Source organism: Eretmochelys imbricata, chromosome 18 (genome assembly GCF_965152235.1).
Source record: "Eretmochelys imbricata isolate rEreImb1 chromosome 18, rEreImb1.hap1, whole genome shotgun sequence".
NCBI lineage: Eukaryota > Metazoa > Chordata > Testudines > Cheloniidae > Eretmochelys > Eretmochelys imbricata.
The window spans coordinates 16053465-16074194 of NC_135589.1; the positions used below are offsets into that span (position 1 = coordinate 16053465).

The window sequence follows — 20730 nt, forward strand, 5'->3', positions numbered from 1 at the left end:
CAAGCCATAGAGAATAACGGAGAGGCGAAAAGGACATGCCGGGGGTGGGACATTATTGATTGTTTAGAGTTTTGTTCAGCTTTGTGGGGAGTAGGAAGGGATTTTCTAGGCTCCTATTACAAATACATAAATGACTATTTATAAAAACATGTGTTTGAAAAAAATGAGTGTAACCCTAAGAAACACGTATAGTTTATTTAAGCCCAGTATAACCTTGGGGGTTGACTTGTTCTTCCAGTTCGTTCACTCCCTATTCCTTGAAAAATGAGTTGAATAATTTCCAACGTCCCTGCATCCTAAGAAGTCCCAGCCCCTTTTGATGTCATCACCTTTATCTACATAGGCCAGACAGCTCCCAGTTTATGTCCAGTTATAAAGGAAAAACTGAAAGCTTTGCCTTCTGCTCAGGACAAAGCTGAAGGCAGTTTAATGTCTACTGCAAAAACTGCTCTACAAAGACATAGCTATGACCAAGATACAGAAATGAAGTCTTTGCCAGTGAGTCTTAGTTTTTTAAATGTGTAAATATATCATATAATAATTGAAATACTTACAGCTATATATATTACCATGCTCTATCTATATATATGACTATATGTTTTCAAGGTATATGTTTGAACATTGAATTAATATATTTTGGCAGTCAGGACAATACATGGGTACTTATCAAGGTACAATTTTTTTTTAATTTACAAGGAACGTTACTTCTTCTGGGAACTGGCATCTTCTTCCCAACTTGTCGCTTTTGATGATTGCTATTGCAAAGATTGACAGCTCTGCATCATCCTTGTTAAACACACTGCTAGGTCTCTGTCTAACTATAACTGCTATGTTAATAACAAGGCAAGACAGCCTGGGAATATTAAGAAAATACAACAGGCAACAAACTCTATTCTATGTAGGTTCTTATACCACATTCATTACCATAGCAGCTAAGAGCGTGTGTGTATATATATATATGGAATAATCCCTATATAGCTTTACATGCATTTGTGTTTTTTCTTGAGCTATTTAAAAACTAATTATATGAAATCATCAGCCATTTCTCAGAAAGCAAAGTAAGAATCTTTGATAACTTGTCAGTGACAACCCTGAAATTCATTATTCTGAAGCTTCATACCTGTGTTTCATATTCATAGCTTCGTATGTGAAAGGAGTGTGTGTTTAACACAGGGGCACTTGAATGATCTCTTGTCTCTGCTGTGTGTTCTGTGTTTCTCTGTTGTATTTTAAACTCAAGTTGACTGTATAACATGCATGAGAATTTTCTGACACTTGAGCAAATAATAGACTGTTGCTTTACTGAAAGTAACCATCACGAGCAAGACTTTCTTAGACGACAATTAGTGTTTACTGAAATAATTCCATGTTATTAGCAATGTGCTATGCAGCTTCTCTTTGGGTTTCTTCCACATTCTGGAGAAACATCATGTTTAAAAATACAGGGAAATAAAGGATTGAATCTGAGAAGGGGGACCAATAAAATTAAGAGCAAAAGTTCGTTGTGTTACCAGAACAAGTAGCAAGGCACAACAACAGGGCTAATACTGATTTATTTTTAGAGTCTTGTCGTGTGCAGTATTTTTGTCTTGAAAAGCATTCGAGTGTAAACAGCAACATGTAACGATTAAGCCTTCTGCAATAACGTCAATAGATAAAGCTTTGTAGCCACTAGCATTCTTTAGCTGCCCGTGCGGCAGTTGGGTACGCTTGTATATCTGCAGAGATAACAAATATACGGTACACGCAGAACGAGGTATGTGTCAGTAGCAAATGTTGTTAAAGGTGAAATTGCAATTTTTGTGCTAATCCCGCCCACCCCTTTTTTCAGATGCTCAGACCTTTCTTTAATTAATTCCTTCCAAACTGGAACGTTCAGACTTTTGCTTGCCCTAAGTCCAGCGATGAATTTGTTTAGGAAGTTTGAGCAAAGTCATTTCAGTCATTTTTGAGTTTTGAAAACATGACAAAATTCGGGTTTCCCTTTCTGTACCAATTGAGTGTTTTGCTTGTATACCTCGACAGCCAGAAATGTCAAACTTGGCTTGTGTTACTGGCTTTGTGGAGATAGGAAAAGTAATCCAAGTTGGGAAAAAAAGAGACCTGGTGGTCTTTAAAGTTGTTTAATAATAGAGTGTTCAGACATGGCTCTTAGATCCATTTTTCTTTGTTTTTTCCTGCTGCCCTAAAACTAAGCCAGTTCAGAAGGTGTGTGCGCTCTGACCTGCTTGGGGCGGGGGGTGTGTGCTCCTATTCCTACTGAAATCAACTGAAGTACTTTGAGGCAGCAGTAACCCCTTCTGGCTTCTGGAGTGAAGGTCCATGTCGTTAAGACCACCTCACTTCTGAGCAACGGTTACCCCAGTTAAGGATGTGTTTCTAAGTGTCTTTTGTAGTGCTTGGAAGGACTGATCAACATGAAAGTGCTTCCAGCCGTTCTTTTTTAATAATAATAAAAACACCACCCTCATTTTTGTATGCTTGGTGTGTCAACGTCAAAATTGCTGTAATGGTTGTATTTATAACCTCTGTTAAATAAAGTGAAACTTGTAGTATCACCTCCAGCAACCTCTTATCTTACTAGCGTAATAGATACTGATTCCGAGAGGGGATGGTGTAACGTTGGGACGCTGGCTCCTACAGAAAGTGATGCTGATGTTCATTCAGTAGATGGCACTCATTCCAGTAGGTTGGTATTAGGCCAGTGCCCCAGCTTGGTGTGAAAAGTGGTGGAGGGGTGTAATGAGGCTTAACCCCCAAGGCAAGGGAAAGCACCCAACCAATCAAGCTCAGCACCTGGAGGGTGAGTAGCTAATTGTCTCCTGGCCAGAGGAGGAGGAGCTAAGCTATATCAGTAGACGGAGGGAACTCAGCTGTAGACTGCAGAGGAGACAGGTCTCTGCGGGATAGAAGCCCTGGATTGGGGCTGAACAGGTAGGCTACAATAAGGGAGCTTTAGTTAAGCCTGAGGGGATGGAAGGGCTTTTAATTGGAAGACCTGCGTGAATCTTTATTCAGACTTAGTCATGCTACCCCAAAAGGGGTTAGACTTTTACTTGATCGGAGGGTTAGGCCACGGATTACCCCAAGGGGAAGTCAGGAGTGGTCACCGGAGCTGTAAAAGCCCAGAGGGGATCGGAGCAAAGTCCCCTGCAATGCCATGTCTGCACAGCGGGGAGCAACCTAGAGCTGAGGATGTGTGTCCACTAAGGACACCTACAAGCAGAGATATCAGTGACGCGTTCATGAGCATGAAGCCTGATGTCCATCTATGGACACTTAAAGATTCCAGGGCATTTTTGTTATGAGCGGGTTGTTAGCCTTCGTGCTTCAGCCAAATTCCAGTTTGCACAATTGCATTTTCACGAGGGAAATTCCTTCTGTGGTGTTGTACAAGGTGCGGGTGCTTTTCTTCACTTCCTTCTCTAGACTGCGGGGTTCTGCTGAAACAGAGCCTACCGTATCCATTTTTTCTATTGCCAATCCTAAAGGGCACGGGGTTTCTTTTGGGGGAGAGGGCTTAAAATATATTTGGCAGAAAAAGAGTTATAGGCTATTGGCTGGCTTAGGGGATTGATAATGGGCTGCAAATCACAAGTTCAAATCCAGCCTTTGATAGTAGGGATCAAAAGTTGCTTCCATTTAGTGGTGATTTGGTGGCTTGCATGGAATAAGTTCCAATGAATGGTCAGAAGCTACTGCCGCAGCTAGCCCTGACTGGGCCCTGCGTTGGCAATCTCAGCAGCGAAACCGAGGACTGAATCAGACCTGGAGACCAAACTTTCTCTCTTCCCACTGGGAGTGGTGTCTTCAGGTCTGGGGGGAGCCACGCTGTCCCTGGCCTGTGTATAAACGGAGTGTGTTGTTCTCCGGGACCATTCACCAGCATTCTATTCACTTTAAAATGTTTTTTAAAAAAGAAACAGTGTGGGGGGCGGGGAAGATACCACCCAGTCCTCTGCTAACACATCCAAAGTCATTCGCTGGGGCAGGCCTCTTCCCACTGCTAATTCTTCAGGGGACCAGCTCAGCACCACTTCCAGAATAATACAAAGCATGAGAATTGAGCAAGGTCAAGGTCATGTGTGACCTTAAACCACCCAATGCCTCAATGCTTGTATTAATTATTATTCATTTATTTATATCGCTCCATCGATGTGCATGGCACGTCAGGCTTAATCCCTGACCCTCTAATATGTATTGGGACAACGGGGATTGTCCCCACCCTTTAGTGTTAACATTGCTTAGTGTATATCGGAGGCCTGAGTTTTACTGAGAAAGAGGGAAAGTTCTCGTTTGGTTCTGTCTGCAGCACCAGACGTATTTGCACACTCCCCTCCCGAGAGCTTTGCAACAGTTCCCAATGTCCTCGCGGGAATGTCAGTATCCAGCTGAGACCACCTGGGTTTTTATTCATTTGCGTGGTACTCCCCAGAACACTCGACCTCTCAGCTAAGTAGTTCCCAGAGTCCAAGTTCTGGGGACAAAGAGAACTTTGGGTGTTCCTTGTGTGAGTGCCAAGCCCTTTCACCTATGTGGCAGTGGTGAAACCCATTCTCTGCATGGTATGGAGAGAGGGGGAGCTAGCCTGCACCTGTTGGTTCTTATGGGCTGACAAGAACCTTTTGTTTTCTTTTTGAATTAAAACAGACTTAGAGGATGGAGCAAGAGTGGGTGAATGAGGAGATGGGGGACGAAGGCCTCATTGAGTTCTACAGCTCCTTCAAGGACATGTTTGAGTTCTTCTGCAAGAACACGACCATCCATGGGACTATCCGCCTCGTGTGCTCAAGCAGCAACCGGATGAAGACGGCATTCTGGACCCTGCTCTTCCTTGCCAGCTTCGGGATGCTTTATTGGCAGTTCGCTCTTCTCTTCAGCCAATACTGGACCTATCCCGTCATCATGACCATGTCTGTGCACTCCGAGCCCAAGATGTTTCCAGCCATTACTCTCTGCAATCTGGACCCGTACAGGTAAAGCAGCATTTGGGGAGGGCTGCCATGGTTTCGTCACAGATTTGGGGTTGGACCTTGATTGAGTTAGGATGGGAAAAGGTTTCAGAGTAGCAGCCGTGTTAGTCTGTATTCGCAGAAAGAAAAGGAGGACTTGTGGCACCTTAGAGACTAACCAATTTATTTGAGCATGAGCTTTCGTGAGCTACAGCTCACTTCATCGGATGCATACTGTGGAAACTGCAGAAGACATTATATACACAGAGACCATGAAACAATACCTCCTCCCACCCCACTCTCCTGCTGGTAATAGCTTATCTAAAGTGATCATCAAGTTGGGCCATTTCCAGCACAAATCCAGGTTTTCTCACCCTCCGCCCCCCCCCCCCCCCCACAAACTCACTCTCCTGCTGGTAATAGCCCATCCAAAGTGACCACTCTCTTTAAAATGTGTATGATAATCAAGGTGGGCCATTTCCAGCACAAATCCAGGTTTTCTCACCCCCCCCCACCCCCCTCCAAAAACCACACACACAAACTCACTCTCCTGCTGGTAATAGCTTATCCAAAGTGACCACTCTCCTCACAATGTGTATGAAAATCAAGGTGGGCCATTTCCAGCACAAATCCAGGTTTTCTCACCCCCCCCTCCCCCACCACACACACAAACTCACTCTCCTGCTGGCAATAGCTCATCCAAACTGACCACTCTCCTTACAATGTGCATGGTAATCAAGGTGGGCCATTTCCAGCATAAATCCAAGTTTAATCCAAGGATGGGAAAACTTTATCAGTGCAGATGTGGGTGGGGATTGAACCCCGGATTGAATTTGGTTGCAACAACTTTATTTTCGATGTGGATTTGGAGTCAGACCTTAGTTTGTCATGAAGGGTGGTGCATAGAAACTTATTTACTTTAAGTCCAGATTCAGGAGTAGAGGAGCTGGGTCCCTGGGGCTGCTTTGACTTCACTAATTGATTTTCTGTACCGGTAGAAGTATTTTTGCCCTGAAATATGTAGGTACTGTAACATCCTTCGTATCTAATCAACAGATCACTGCTGCTGGACACTAAGTGATATCTAATTGCTAGCTAAAACCTGCTCCTGCAAGGCCACTTATGTATGTGGGAACCTCTGTAGGGATAGTCCTATTGACATCCCTGGGACTGTTCACATGCCAGACTGGAGCCCAGACTTTCAGGGCCAAATATTCATTCAATTAAATTCAAATTATGTAATGTGAAATTACCTAATTTGCCTGCAGCACTTACCTAACTTGCTTGCAGAAATGCCTGTTTGTGCAGCCAAGAGCAGGATTGTTGCAAATAGAACATTCAATCTGAGGGCTAAGATTTGGAAATTCAGCCACTGATAGCAACATCTCTGTCACAGTTCCATCTGTATTTCCCGCTCTGTGGTCCACACAGAGCACCCACTCTAGGCTCACAGATCCTCAGCCATCACCTCTCTTGTGCAGAGACCTGCGACTCTTTCCCTCCTGATCAGGGTTTTTCCAGGCTGCACAGTTCCCGGCTTATGCTGTGATATTCCCAGCAAGCCAGACGGCTGAAACAGGCCAGTGTCCGGGCTTTGTTTTCTCTTTAAAGTCTATGAACAGCTGTAATTGCCAGCTGTTACAAATCACCATCCAGCTCTTTATAATTAAGCACCTTTATTCTTAAGGTGAAAGCATTACAGAGAAAACATACTAAAAACAATAAAAGAACACATGCAAATAAGCTTACCAGAGGTCACCTCAACTCCAGACTTGGGCTCTGGTAGGTATTAGCCCTTCGAAATCCACAGCTTGGTTTTCCCCATGGTTACAAGTTTACAACTGTCTCAGATTCAGAACCAGAACAGCCATGAATAGCTCAGTCTTTCGTTTATACAGCCTGGGCCTTTGATCTTGTCCTCATGTGACAGGTGATCAGCTGACAAAGGCCTACTCTTCAGGGTATACTTTCAAATGGCTGGATTTTGCATAACCGGAGGTGGGGAATTTTGCATTCGCCTCCCCATGGATATTTCCCAGAAAATCTGCTTCACATGGATTGTCCCAAAAGTCTATTCTTGTCTGGCACATTGTTTCATATAGTCCTTTGACTATATGGACCATCCAGGTCTTACATCACCTCTTCCCCAAGGGAAGCTATATACAATCCCAGCCCAGAATAATACATAAACTTTGCATTAAGATAATTAAACTTAATACAGTAAGGATTTGTAAAGATATTGCAGGAAATTGCCATATCTGTCATAATGTCTGAACATTTTGGATGTATTCTACTCACCACCATGACTGGCTTTTCCAGCAGAGATGCCAAGGATTGAAACCACGTGTGTGTGCAAATAGATAATTATACACTCCTATTATTTCTGTCTCCTATAGGTTTGACTTAGTCAGTGAGAAACTTGCCCAGTTGGACCAAATGGCAGAGGAAGCAATAGCTAATTTGTATGGCTACAAAACTTCAAGCTTTTCCTCCCATTATAAAAAGGGTATCCGCATGAAGGACTTGCGAAAGGGAGGGTCTGTCAATCTGAACAGCTCCAGCTTCCAAGTGAACCCCCACATTTCATTGGTGATGCTGAAGGAACCTGATACTGGGTCCAGGAAGAAACATTTCAAAGTGGGCTTTAAATTGGTAAGTGTAACCAAGCTACTGCTGCTTGTTAAGGAATCCATCCAACCCATGCAACAAGTTAAACTGAACCTGTTCTGTGCAAAAGATTAAATACAACATAGATGCATTTAAACCATAAAGCCTAATGAAGGGTCTGAGGATATCTGGGGAGATCCCAGCCCTACCATAATCCTTTACATGTTATCCAACTTCTGAGGCTCTTGTAGAGAGAGGGGATAATAGAGGTTCCTCAACAAAAACCAGCATTCAAGGAATGTCAATAGATAGAGTTTGTAGAATTAGCTAGTAACTGGGTTACATGCCACGGTTTTTTGCAGCCTTTCATAGTCCGTGTTTTTGCAAGATCCTTCCAGCAATACCAGAAATGAGAGAACAAACAACTGTACATGTGTGTGTGTACAGGGAAGGGGAGAGAGAATGGGTGTGTTAAAAATGCAGTAGATGGACAGTTAGATCTGGCAGTTGGATGTGATCAACTCAACACATAGATAGAATAGATCTGTGACCTTGGAAAAGTCAGTTAATCTCACTGTGCCTCAGTTTCTTCATCTATAACATGGGGATAGAGTAGACATGGAATTCAAAACCAAGGAGGAAGTGAAGCTGACAAATCGTGAGATGCCCAAACAACTTTATTTTGACTTCTTTATTATCACCATGCCATATCTTGAGGTCCTTACTTAGGCTGATGTTCATTACCGACAGTGAGTGTTCCCCTGGCTAAGGACTCAGTAAGAAGGGAGAGCACTTCAGAGTTTGGCCCAAAATTCACTGGTTGTAAGAGTGCCTCCACGAACTTCACCCTTTCTTCTGCCAAGATAATTGAAAAACAACGCTTCTCTTCCTTCTCCTGTTCAAGGGGTGACTCCAGCAAGATTCCTGGGGACAAGTTTAACACGGTCTTGTGTGACTGAGCTGTATTCTCACTCCCCAAACATTAGACTGCCACCACAGCTCACCTACTGCCAGGACAGAAATTCGCCTCGCACCTCACCTCCATTGCTCTTAACGACACCATCTTGTATCTTCTATAGCCGGAGTCCCTTGGGCTGCTCCTGTATGTGGGCTTTGATTGCCTCTCTCCTTTTCTTTTCTCCCCAGTGCAATGCTACAGGTGGGAATTGTTTCTACAAGGCCTACTCATCTGGGGTAGACACCATTCAAGAGTGGTACAGGTTTCACTATATGAATATCATGTCCCAGCTACCCGTTATAATCAACATTTCTTCTCATGAAGAGCATATACAAAATTTGGTCTACTCTTGCCAGTATGACGGGGAGCCCTGCAGAAAGAGGTAAATACCTGCCAAGGGGGTAATTGTGGGTTAGCAAAGGACAAAGGTATCTGTTCTCATCCACCTTGGAATTATGCCAGAGCTTGCGAGGAGAAAGCTGAGTGGAGGAAGTTCAGCACCTCTCATTATGGGCAGTTGGACTAAACGTGAGAGCCCTTGTTAGAGGTCAAACTAAAGAGGACGGTTTCCTCTCCTCTCCCCTCACCAACCCCACGAGAAACAGTAGCTGCTTGTTCTCTTTGAAGTTGATTTAATGCCTTGCTGACACTTCTGCCTGGCATACCTGTTGGCATTAACTAGAGGAATCAGCTGCTTTGATGCATGTGTGATCAGCCAGCTCCTATCATGAGTAAGAACCTCACTAGGGAGGAAGGATATGGAGGCTGATTTGACTAGAGACGTTTCACATAATTAAAATAAAAGGTGTAATCTTTTCTCAGGATGATAGATAATTGGTCTATTGGTTAGAGCAGTGGACTGTCTCATAGTTTAACTGGTCTAGTGGCTGGAGCACAGGGTTGGGAGCCAGTTCCTGGCTTCTATTCCCAACTTGTCCACCACCTTGCTATGTGATCTTTGGGCAAGTCACTTAACTTCTCTGTACCTCCATTTATTAGCGGGGATACCAATACACACCTGCCTCGCAGAGGGGTTTTTGAGGCTAGGGGAGTGAATGGCTAATAGACACTGGTAAGCAGTGGGAGTTGCCTCTTTGCTCTAATAATGCACGGATCTTTGGGACAGATCTTCAGATGGAGCAAACTGATACAGCTTGACTTGAATGGAGCTATGACAGTTCACCCCAGCTGAGCATCTGACCCTCCGGGTATAGTCCAGGGTTGGCTTTATTGATAATTCATAACAACCAAAATATCAACCTTGGCTTGAGTTTTCTCCCAAGTTTGGCTCATCCTGGAGTTTTCCTGGCAGAACCTTCTCTGTCATAGTTCAGAGTTTCTTCTGCCCCTGGCAAAGGCTCCTAACCCCCTTGATCAACCCAGCAGGAGCTAGTGGAATTCCACTGTACCTTCATGCATGGCTAAGGGATAGGATACCTCAACAGAAGAGCCCTGTGCAAGGGCCTCTCGTCTGCCACCCTGTAGCAAGAGCTGCAGAAATGGCACATGTTGTTGCTGTTATTAAATATTGGAAATTCATCTTTTTGATTGGGACCTGCTTTGAGTGCATACTGGGGGACTCCGATTTACCAATATGTCCCCACCCCCACCCCTTGGAATAGGACAGTTCTCAGATGAATAGTTATTTGTACTGCAGTTGCTGAACAGACCACTGGAGTGGTAAATCCCAGAGCATGGAAAGTACCAACTCTCTGGTCGGAGCTAGGGAAACAAATCCCCTACCAGTCAGCTGCAAACAAGCACCTGAAACAAACGAGCCCCAACTCTTAGGGTAAAGTATTTATCCAGGTTTATTTCTGTAGGGCAACGAACAGCTTTGAACAAAGGCCTCTGTGGCACTGGCTGTTGTCTAGTAATAATACTTTGTGCTTTACATATAGTACCATCCATTGCAAGGCTTTCAAAGTGCTTTCCAAAGGTGGGAAGGGACTATTGTCCCTGCTTTACAGAGGGGGAAAGTGAGCACAGAGAGGTGAACTGACTTGGCCAAGATCACCTTGCAAGGTGATGGCTGTCATGAAAAGAACCGCAGTCTCCTGAATGTCAGTTCTGGGGTGTTACCAGCAGCCCGCACTGCCTCCCTGAGAGACAGACGTCTGAACTGCAAACAGACAGCTCCTTATGAATGATCTAACCTAACTAAACTTCTCCAGTGGCCAGGGGAGTATGAGGATAATTGCCACAACATCAGGTGTGCCGATTGTTGCTCCGTTGGCTTTGCTCTGGAGAGTCCTGCCCTTCGGGGGGGAGGGATAACTCAGTGGTTTGAGCATTGGCCTGCTAAACCCAGGATTGTGAGTTAGAGGGGGCCATTTAGGAATCGGGGGCAAAAATTGGGGATTGGTCCTGCTTTGAGCAGGGGTTGGACTAGATGATCTCCTGAGGTCCCTTCCAACCCTGATAGTCTATGATTCTATGATTCAGAAGCTGACACTTCTGCCACACCACCAAGCCCGCTCTTGTGTAGTTACACATACAGGGCAGCCTACTGTAACTGAATGAGACCAAATTGAGGAGGATATTGGTTATTGGAAACCAACTCACCAGCTCCCTGTTGACAAAGGGATGCCTCAGCAGAAGGCCTTCCACCCTTCATCCACAGCGTGGGGTGTGCTTCACCTGCTGGGATCATCTGGATGTATTTCCCTAAGCAATTCCCTGCTAGGGCATTAATTAGGGCACCTTGGTTGCTCTTGTCCTTTGCCTGTGGCACACAGTTTACTTAGACCAAGACATTTGAGTCCTCAGGAGACTACAGTCATTTGGCTCAGTACAGGGCTATCTGAGTGAAATGTAATGGCCTATGATAGACAGGAGGTCAGACTGCAGGAGCTAATTGTCCATTCCTGCCATAAACTCTGTGACGCTGAAGGAGCTATGCAGGGTTATCACCATGCCCTTTGCAGCTCATTGCAGTCTCTATAATTAAAGTGCTGCTGAACTGGCTGTTCCCTTTGCATAGCCAAAGCTCTAGATGCCAGCATATGCTTGGGTCCAGTTGTGTCCTAACAATAAAACATATTAAATGCTCCTACAAGAAAACCCAGCAAGGAAATGTTTGCCTACGTGCTGTCAGAGAAAGTCTTGTGTACCCAATAAATCACTGGAGGTCTCAAGGGCTAAATTCAGTCTTGGAGTTAATACATTGACCTGAATTAGGTCCCAGGCAATAAGAGAGATGAAATTAACAGAGGCAGTCCACCTCCAACTTCTTTGTGTATATGAAAAATATGTCTTGTAAAGTTACAGGGTGTGAGATCTGAGTCTGACTGGCACTGGTGTTCAAGGCATTGTGTGGGGTCCCATCACCTGATGCACTATTACAGCACAAGAGAAATGAAGGAGGGAGGTTGGAGAAGCCAAATCCTTGCTTTAAATTTGAGCTAAAAGTGCCTAACCTGCACTCTGGACCTTGGAGACAGTGGTTACAGCAGGAAAAAGGCAGTCAGAACTCCTGGTTCTACTCCCGCCTTTAACGCTCACTTGCTATTCCGTTAATCACTCCATGCCTTGGTTTTCCTGTCTGTATAATGGAGATAATGCTTTCCCAGGTTTGTGAAGATCCTCAGATGGCAAGCATTATATAAGTACAAATATATTTGATTAGTTGTTATTAGTGTAAACAACACTGAGCTAGTTAAGCATAAGATGGGGATTGACGTGTGCCTGTTACTTGGTAGCTATCTGTTGGCTAGCTGCTAATTAGTTTATTGTTTTGTTTTTTTGTTGTATGAAAGTATCAGAGGAAGAGCGTGTTAGGAGACTGTAGCTCTTCTTAGATTGTAAACTCTTTGGGGCAGGGCCTTTCTTTTCATACTATGTTTGTGCAATCTCTGGCACAATGGGATCCCGCTGCCACATTACAATACTAACGTGGCGGGGAGGTTCATCCATAACTAATCATATTTGAACTCTTTTGTTCCAGCGACTACATTCACTTTCACCACCAGGTCTATGGAAGCTGCTACACTTTCAACAGCAAGGGGACAGACGTCTTCTGGAAAGCAACAAAACCTGGAATTTCCTATGGTATGTTATTTGGCCAGCGCCAGGGGAAGGAGACAAAGCAAATACCACAACACACATCCTGTTTGTAAACACCTCTAACGATGCTCGCCCCATAGTACATTACCTTCCAACACTGACAGACACACTGGGGATGTAAGAGATGACATCACTTCCTAGGACTTGCCCTACTGATTTGCAGTTTAAAGAGATGTTTTTCCTTTCCTTGTTTCTCCAGGACTGTCCCTGATCCTGAAAGTGGAGCAGAACGATCGCCTCCCGCTGTTGTCTACAGTGGCAGGCGTGCAAGTGATGATCCACAACCACAATCAGACGCCGTTCCTCGAGCACGAGTGGTTCGACATCAGACCGGGGATCGCAACTAGCATTGGAATCAGACAGGTGGGCGGGCCGGGTTCAGCGTCACCATTTCTCCTCCATGCCGTTTCCTTTTCGGCTGGTGCTGGGTGGGCCCGAGGGGAAGGACGGCCTTTCGGTTGGAGCATAGGACCGAGTGCTAGGACTCCTGGGTTCTAGGCCTGACTCTTCCGTTCATGTTTGTTAGGTGTTTTGAGAGTGTCAGGTGGAAGTTACTATGGGGAGGGCAAAGTATCAGTTTTGTAGCCAAACCTTCTGAATCAGGGTATGCGGCCATTTGCTTCCCTTTGGCAGTTCAGCCTGTGGGATGGGAGGGTCCCCCACTTGATGACATAATAAACGAGAGCCATATTAGAAATGCACATCACTGACACAAAATGTGCTAGAGGGGATGGGAAGAAGAAGAAACCATTTTCATCCCCCCCTCGGCTGTGATGTCCTGTCAGTGGAGCTGGGGCTGCCTCTGCTTTCCCTGCTGCGTCTCAGACCGAGATCGAGCTATGAGTTGTCTCTGAGCCCGCAGCCGCTGGTAACCCACGGCAAAACGGCAAGGCTGAGAAGTGTGATAACCCATGATGTGCGCTGGCCCAGCAGAGAAAAGGAATCCCGCCACCTGGCCTCAGCGTGTGAGAGGGTAGCTCCCCACCTTCACCTTGAATGGCAGTCGTGTCTCAGCTACACCTCCGGTCTTATGCTCTCCTCCTCCTCCCCTCTCATGCCCTCTGCTCCACCCAGTTCTTTCTCCTTGCTGCTCCCTTTGTCTTCTGCCCTTAGCTTCACACCTGCACTTGGAACACCCCTCTGCTCTCCTTCTTCAAACTCACTCCTCCCTGGAATCCCCGGTCTACTGATCACCGATCCCTCCATGCCCGGGGTAGTCAATAGGCAGACTGCGGCCCAAATCCGGATCACCAGATGCTTTTGAATGGACAGTGGAATCTTTTTATTGACGTCTTTATTATTATGTATCGGTTTTGTAGTATTTTCTCTGGAATCTGGACCTTGACCAAGAAATTTGGACCTTGATGACAAATAATTGCTTACCCCTGCTCCACGCCCTGCTTTACCTGAACGCTTGCTTTGCTTTCTGTCTTGTGTATGTTAGGTTTGAAGCTCATCAGGGCAGGGACCGGGAGTTATTCTGCACTATTCTGTGCAAAGTGGCAGCTGCATTTGCTGCTCCGTATTAACGCTCCATAATTGTATACGCCTCTTTTCTGTGTCCACAGGACGAGGTGCAACGCTTGGGTGGGAATTATGGAAAATGCACGGTTGACGGAGAAGATGTGGATGTAAAACTCCTGTACAACAGTTCCTACACACTGCAGGTACTGTCCGAGCAGATGGTTGGACTTGTAGCACCGTTCAAACCTTGCTTGACAAAGCAATGAGTTAGAGGCTGGCAGTGCAGTAGGTTGCACACCTTGGGACATGACGATTTCCAGAAGTAGCTTGCACACTGTGGGACATGACAACTTCTTTTATCGAGTGGTGGAGGTGGTACCCAGGACACTGGAGTTGTCACCTCCTGGCAGCAGTGCACTGGAGGCCGGATACTGAGCTAGATGGACTGCTGGTCTGTTCCACTGTGGCTATTCTTGTGCCCTCAAATAGGTTGTGTGGTTATCATGTTTGTTAAACCCCCATCCGTTGGAAGTCTGCAATATTTGTTATGGGCCCTGCACATGTCTCAAGAGCACACCCACGGGGTGAATGTATTTGAAACCCTTTCGGCCCATCCGGCCATGGTAATACGCTGGGTATTCGTGCAAGGCGAAGAGCTGCAGCTCTTCTCCAGCAATCGCACGCTGTTAGCGGGCAAAGTTTAGGACCCAAAGGACCTCAGACTTATCCAGGGTTCTGTTTTTTCAGGCTTGTTTGCATTCCTGCTTCCAGGACAAAATGGTTGAAAGATGCGGCTGTGGATACTATTACTACCCACTGCCTCCTGGTGCCGAATACTGTAACTACAACAAGCATCCTGCATGGGGTAAGGGCGCAAGGCATGCAATCTCAGGCCTGGCCTGGTAGGAAGAGCTCTTGCTAGGACTGGATTTTAAATAGAGGGCTTCTCAGATTATTGCTGGACTACCACGTATGTGGACTGATGCTGCCTAGAATCAGCTGGTAATTGGCAGCCCAATGAGATAATTCACCGGCCTTTTGTCACAAATGTTGCTGCTTAAATTACAAATGGAGGTGGGGAAGAGTTTAGTTCTAGTCTGGGGCTTTAGCTGACATTTGTCTATCTTTCAACAGGTTCTGGGGGGGAGGGGGTGGTCTCCTTCCCAAAGAGACTAAAGGGCTCTATCCTGCCACCTATTCTTGTGCCGAATCCCTGTAGGGCCCAACGGCAGCTCCAGCTGTACATGGATGGCAGGCTGTTTAAGTATCCTAATGCCATTAAGCATCACCTTCCCCAGAGATTAGCAGCGCAAAACAAAAAAGTACAAAGCCAAACCTCAACCAAGCTGTTTTACCAAGTAATAAGGGTTGTCTATGGCAGTTTCCATTCATAGAAGGACAATCAGTCTCTTTCTCCTTTCTCTGGTTGATGTCTGTCCAAGTAACTCTTGCAGTCATCTTCAAATTAAAGTCTAAGCCCCCAGTGGAGGGAGACCCTGTCACTCAGGCAGGAAATTAACCGAGCCATCTGCAGCCATTCGTAAATGGGGGTAGGACAGAGCAGCGCACTCTCCCTCCTTGCCGAGAGAATGTGGGGTGCCAGACCATCCTGGAGTTGGGACAGCACATTTCCTGGAGGAGCTGTCTGAGTCTGTTCCTTCCCATCTCCTCCTCCAGGCCACTGCTTCTATCAGCTGTACGACAGGCTGGCCGATCACCATCTCAGCTGCTTCGCCAAGTGTCCCAAACCCTGCTGGTGAGTCACTGCTGCAGGGGCCAAACTTGCAAGGGGGGGAAGGATTCTGATGAGGGTGTAGCTAGCTCAGCTTAGAGGCATGTAGACGCCGTGGCTTGTCCTGTGTACTCTGTGCTATCTCTAGAATCAGAGACTGTCACTCATGATCTGAGCCAAGTCCAGGCCTGTATCTCCTGTCAAGTGAGGGCCCCCAGCACTTACTGGCATCAGCTGGAGTTGAGAGCACGCAGCACTGTGCAGGATCAAGCCTTAGTGCAGTAAGAGACAGGGGCCTGGCAAGCCTGCCATGAGAGATGCTGCCGATACTGCGGGGAAACACAAGTCCCTGCATTATGGTGTACATAAGCAAGCACTTGCTCATGTCCTGGGAGTGTCAAGTACAAGCCACCAAAACCGCATGTGGCGAAAGAGTTAACTGTGCTTGTACACCTTCACGTTTATATCGTAGTGACTGTAATTTCCCCTGTGCCTTCCCAGGGAGTCGTGGTACAAAATGTCTGCAGGGACCGCAAAATGGCCATCGACAAAGTCTGAGGTAGAGTACAGAGTGAATATGGATACACCGTCTTTGGAAATGTTTGCCATATTTACTATGTAGGTTGTTAGAGTCAAGGATATAAGTGGGTTCTGCAGATCCTTGCATCAGGACCTGGGAGATATTGAGAGCTCTGGTGGAAGGGCAAGACAAAAAATTGGGATTGCAATAATCCAAAATGGCCAATGTGTTTGGGTAGATTGTCTTGTAGTTAGGGAACTCTACTGGGGCTCAAGAGGTCTAGATTCAATTCCAGTTCCGCTACAGACTCCTTGTGTGATCTTGGACACATCACTAAACCTCGCTGTGCCTCAGGGCCCTATAAAATGGGGTTAATGATAGTCTAACTCACAGGGGTATTGTGGTGGTAAATTCATTACTGTTTGTGAGATGCTCAGATTTTGTGATGTGTATAGATGGCGTCTTCCTATTTCTCATGATCTAACGTCAACCAGCCATTAGAGACATATCTCCTGGTGATAAGTGTATGTGAAATAGAGGCATATGTAGGTACAAATGCATTACACAATAGTTGATATACATGTGTTTTCGAAAGACTCAATTAGTTGAATTGTTGCTCTCTAAGAACGCTGTCCACACATATCTGAGATACTCCCATGTGGCTATTTCCCTGTCCTTAGAGGGGGCAATGATCTGTGATACTCCTGTGCTGTTGGCTTGTTTGTAATGGTGATCACTATATTTAAATCCCATGCCTTCAAACGTCCTGCCAGATCTCTTTTGGGATCTAACAATAGTCGTGTTATCAGAGGTGAAATCTGCCTTATGTTCAGTATGCCCCAAGAGGGAAGCGCAGTGGCTACCCCAACAAGGCAGAAGGAATATGGAAAATTACTGAACCTGAAGCATAAAAATGACAACGGTGGTTACCCGGTGCCTGTTCCAAGCAGCAACATGCCAGTAATATAGCAATACTGTGTTGCAGGACTGGATCCACCAGATTCTGAGTCGGCAGAAGGGATATAATTCTACCAACAACAGGTTAGTCACCAAGAGAAGGTATGGGAGCATGATTTTTTCACCCAGAGGTACCTGAACTATTTGTCCTCATGGAATTGTAGAAGTCAAAGATGGAAAAAGACCTATGAGGACATTCCTTCTCCCCCCTTCACTACCTTTCCTTGTGTTAAATGCGTCAGGTGGTGAAGTTTCCTTCACTTCCCTTCAGACAGTTCTACAGACTTACAGCATACAAAGGAAACAACTATGCCAATGTAGAGCAGACCTTGTCCCCAGAACCCGTGGGCTGCAGCCTGCCAGCCAGACCATTAGCACGACGACCTCAGTGATAGCGGGATTCACTCTGACATCTCAGTTACACAGACAAATGGTTTAGCAACAAAACATTGCATTGTCAGGCTTTCTGGACATGCTCCAAAGCCCACTGAAATTGATTGGAAAGACTCCCACTGATTTGACTGGGGTTTGAATCAGGCTTTTTATCCTCCTTTTATTTAGCCATTTAAATCTGTTGGTAGACACCCTTTGGCCCAGTTTAAAGGCCTACTTGTAGGGTTTCTCTGTTTAAAAAAAAAATCAGACTTGGAAGCAAAACATAGACTCAGTGGAATGCCATGTAGGGAACCTAGCTCTGATGTCCCCCATTCTCTATTGAAGGAGAGACATCGCCAAGGTGAATATCTTCTACCAGCAATTGAGCTACCAGTCTATGGATGAATCTCCGGTGTACACAGTAAGTTGTACTGGATCAGCTCATTGCTTTAGTCTTCATTCCTGACTCTCATAATGGCCAACATCTGATGCTTCTGAGGGAAGATGCAAACAGATGGGGAGAATTTCCTTCCTGAGCCTAACATGGGATCAGATTATGTCCTGAAGCGTAGGGTTAAATAAAATCACAAGATATTATCCAATACACAGTGCCACACTAACTTTGTCCCTTGCCAACATCTACCCTGAGATTAATCTTTATAGGGAAACTCTTGTTTAATAAGGCTTTTGCTACCAAGGAATTGGTATGACACAGAGCAGATGTTGCCATGCACTCAGCCTGGGGTGGAAAAATCTGTCACACCCTGCTGTGCCTTGTGCATGGACTTTCAGGATCCAGGCTGAAGGGTTTGCAGTGAGGGCAGGCACAGGCATTGCAATAGGTTTAATTGTCTGGGGGAAAGAACCGTGCAGAGCGTTGGGTGTCACAACTCCCACTGCGTTTGGAAAAGTTTTGGAAAACATTAGGATTAAAAGCAAAGTGCTGCAGCGAACCAAGGTGATCAGTAATCAGGGGCGGAGTCTTCAACCTCCAGCTCACTGGTCTGAAGCTGACCTGGGTTGGCAGAGAGTGGAACCTCTTAGCGTCTGCTGGTGCTTCATCCCAGGTAACATGGGTTCGTGTTCTCCATCCAGCCCCACATCCGGGGACTCCCTCCAGAAAAAAAAATGACAGTGCAACTCGGGAAGCCTGCATCTCTGCTGACAGTGCTGTATTTGCCCTTTGGATTTCATTCCCTGGAGTTGTTGATTTGGTACCTATGTGTTTGGCATGAACTGCACGAAGCAACTAAACTTCTAATTAAAGGAAAATCAAATAATCTCTTTCTCTATCTTCCCCCCAAATTAAAGAAAACTCTCAGGAGCCAAGATTTAGAGCTAGAGAACACATGAAGTGCTGAGTTGTCCCACCCCTAGCTAATTCACCGGCTGGGGAAATGCAATAAGTTCATATTTCATGAGCTGCACCATGTATCCTGTCAATATAACCATTCAATCCTTATATGTCCCGTTCACAGGTGAATCTTCTCTTGTCCAACATGGGAAGTCAGTGGAGTCTGTGGTTTGGGTCCTCAGTGTTGTCCGTGGTTGAAATGTTTGAGTTGCTCTTGGATATAACGGTCTTGTCTCTCATATTCTGCTATCGACGGTTCAAGGCAAAGAAGACGCTGGAGATGGCCCAACCCCTTGCCATCTCCAGCGTAAGTTTGACCCTAGAGAATTATAGAGCCGTACATGAGGACCTTGCTGCAGATTGGAATTCCACCCAGACTAGCCACAATGTTGGGGCCATAGCCAAAACCAAGAATGGCGACCTATCTTTCCACTCGATTTGTAACAAGACCCCGACACCAGAACTGAACCCAGATGTTGTGCTTAATGGATTCTGGCATATCAAGGATCATAGTGTAGAGATGGACCTAAACAGCTAATCCTGTGTGTGCAGAACAGAGAGACATATGTAAAGATTATGGGATGTATTCCACAGACATAACTTTAGGAGCTCACAGACACACCACATGCAGTCGGCATTTCTGTCTGCTACTTCTCTGGTGGCATCTAGGTATCTGACCTGCACAATGGTCTCAGGAATTGTGCAATGCCCTGATGGAATTCAAAAGTGGTTTTCTCTGGACTATATTATAGTGTCCCTGGCAGTTGCCCAGTCCTCATAAAAGCCTATCATAACTTCTAGATTGAACTCTCCTGAGGAAACCAGATCTGACTGGACATCTCCTGGCTTCAGACAGGCCCATCAGCATTTCATAACTGTACTCAAGTTAAAAGTTAACCTACCCATAAATAAAACGTCTCCAATCAACATTTTACAAGCATATGCTCTATCAGTTAACACCAGTCTGGGAGAGCAAAGGATGGGATAACACGAGGCTGCTGTAATCCTAACCTCATTTCCAAGGCAGCGCTTCTCTTCTTAGTATACTGCTGTTTCACCGTGAGCATGATACACGGGAATCCCTGGTAGGGCCACAATTGTGCTGAACCTAGATTCTTTCATGCGGAGTTCAATTTTATTGAGAGGGGTTGGGACAAATGAGGGAATAACATTTTTTCTCATAACTGGTGTCTGAGTTGCTTAGAACTTTAAAACACACTGCATTTTTGCTGCAGCATGTTTATATTATCAAGAGATCTATACAATCTTAATGTTAATATTTGACAGTAATTTATGTGTCTATACAAAGGAATATAGAGACTTATTTTTAACGTTGATGTTTGGAAGACTATATTTCATTGAGCTCCAGTTGTTAGCCTTGATTTCTACTGAAAACGAGAATTAACAAGGAAATAATGAGTCTTGCACTGATGTGTTTTGTAACTTTTTAAATAAATAAAATGCTCTGGATTCAGACTGTGACCACCTTGTGCCTTCAATCAGTGTTTCATCTTCCCCTACCTCTGAAGTAAAACTGAAAACGCCTTGTAAATTTTCCTGGTTTCACTGACGCTTCTGTAAATGCATCTATATCCTCCCCTGAAATGTTAGGGCCTGATCCAGGCACTTCGGACCACATTTGTAAATGTATTTAAGCCCCTATCTGCCTCTATCGGTGCCTAGATACCATTTGAAAATCTTGGTGCTCACTCCCTGCAGCACCACTCCCCGGACCTACCCCAGAAA

At 45.4% G+C, this 20730-nt stretch overlaps 1 protein-coding gene across 2 annotated transcripts; it reads left to right on the forward strand.

Annotated features, from left to right (window-relative positions):
* The first annotated feature begins 378 nt into the window (after positions 1 to 378).
* Positions 379 to 20444, forward strand: SCNN1D (sodium channel epithelial 1 subunit delta). Of its 2 annotated transcripts, XM_077837162.1 has the most exons (13): positions 379 to 498; positions 4651 to 4976; positions 7349 to 7604; positions 8706 to 8899; positions 12464 to 12567; positions 12782 to 12945; positions 14151 to 14249; positions 14794 to 14911; positions 15724 to 15802; positions 16280 to 16337; positions 17284 to 17339; positions 17976 to 18051; positions 19109 to 20444. In XM_077837162.1, the coding sequence occupies exons 2-13, from the start codon at positions 4660 to 4662 to the stop codon at positions 19520 to 19522; spliced, it is 1935 nt and encodes a 644-aa protein (XP_077693288.1). In that variant the 5' UTR covers positions 379 to 498; positions 4651 to 4659; the 3' UTR covers positions 19523 to 20444. The 2 variants fall into 2 exon arrangements, with proteins under 2 accessions (XP_077693288.1, XP_077693289.1); XM_077837163.1 differs by lacking the exon at positions 17976 to 18051 and having other exon boundaries at positions 19109 to 19168.
* Positions 20445 to 20730: the final 286 nt, after the last annotated feature.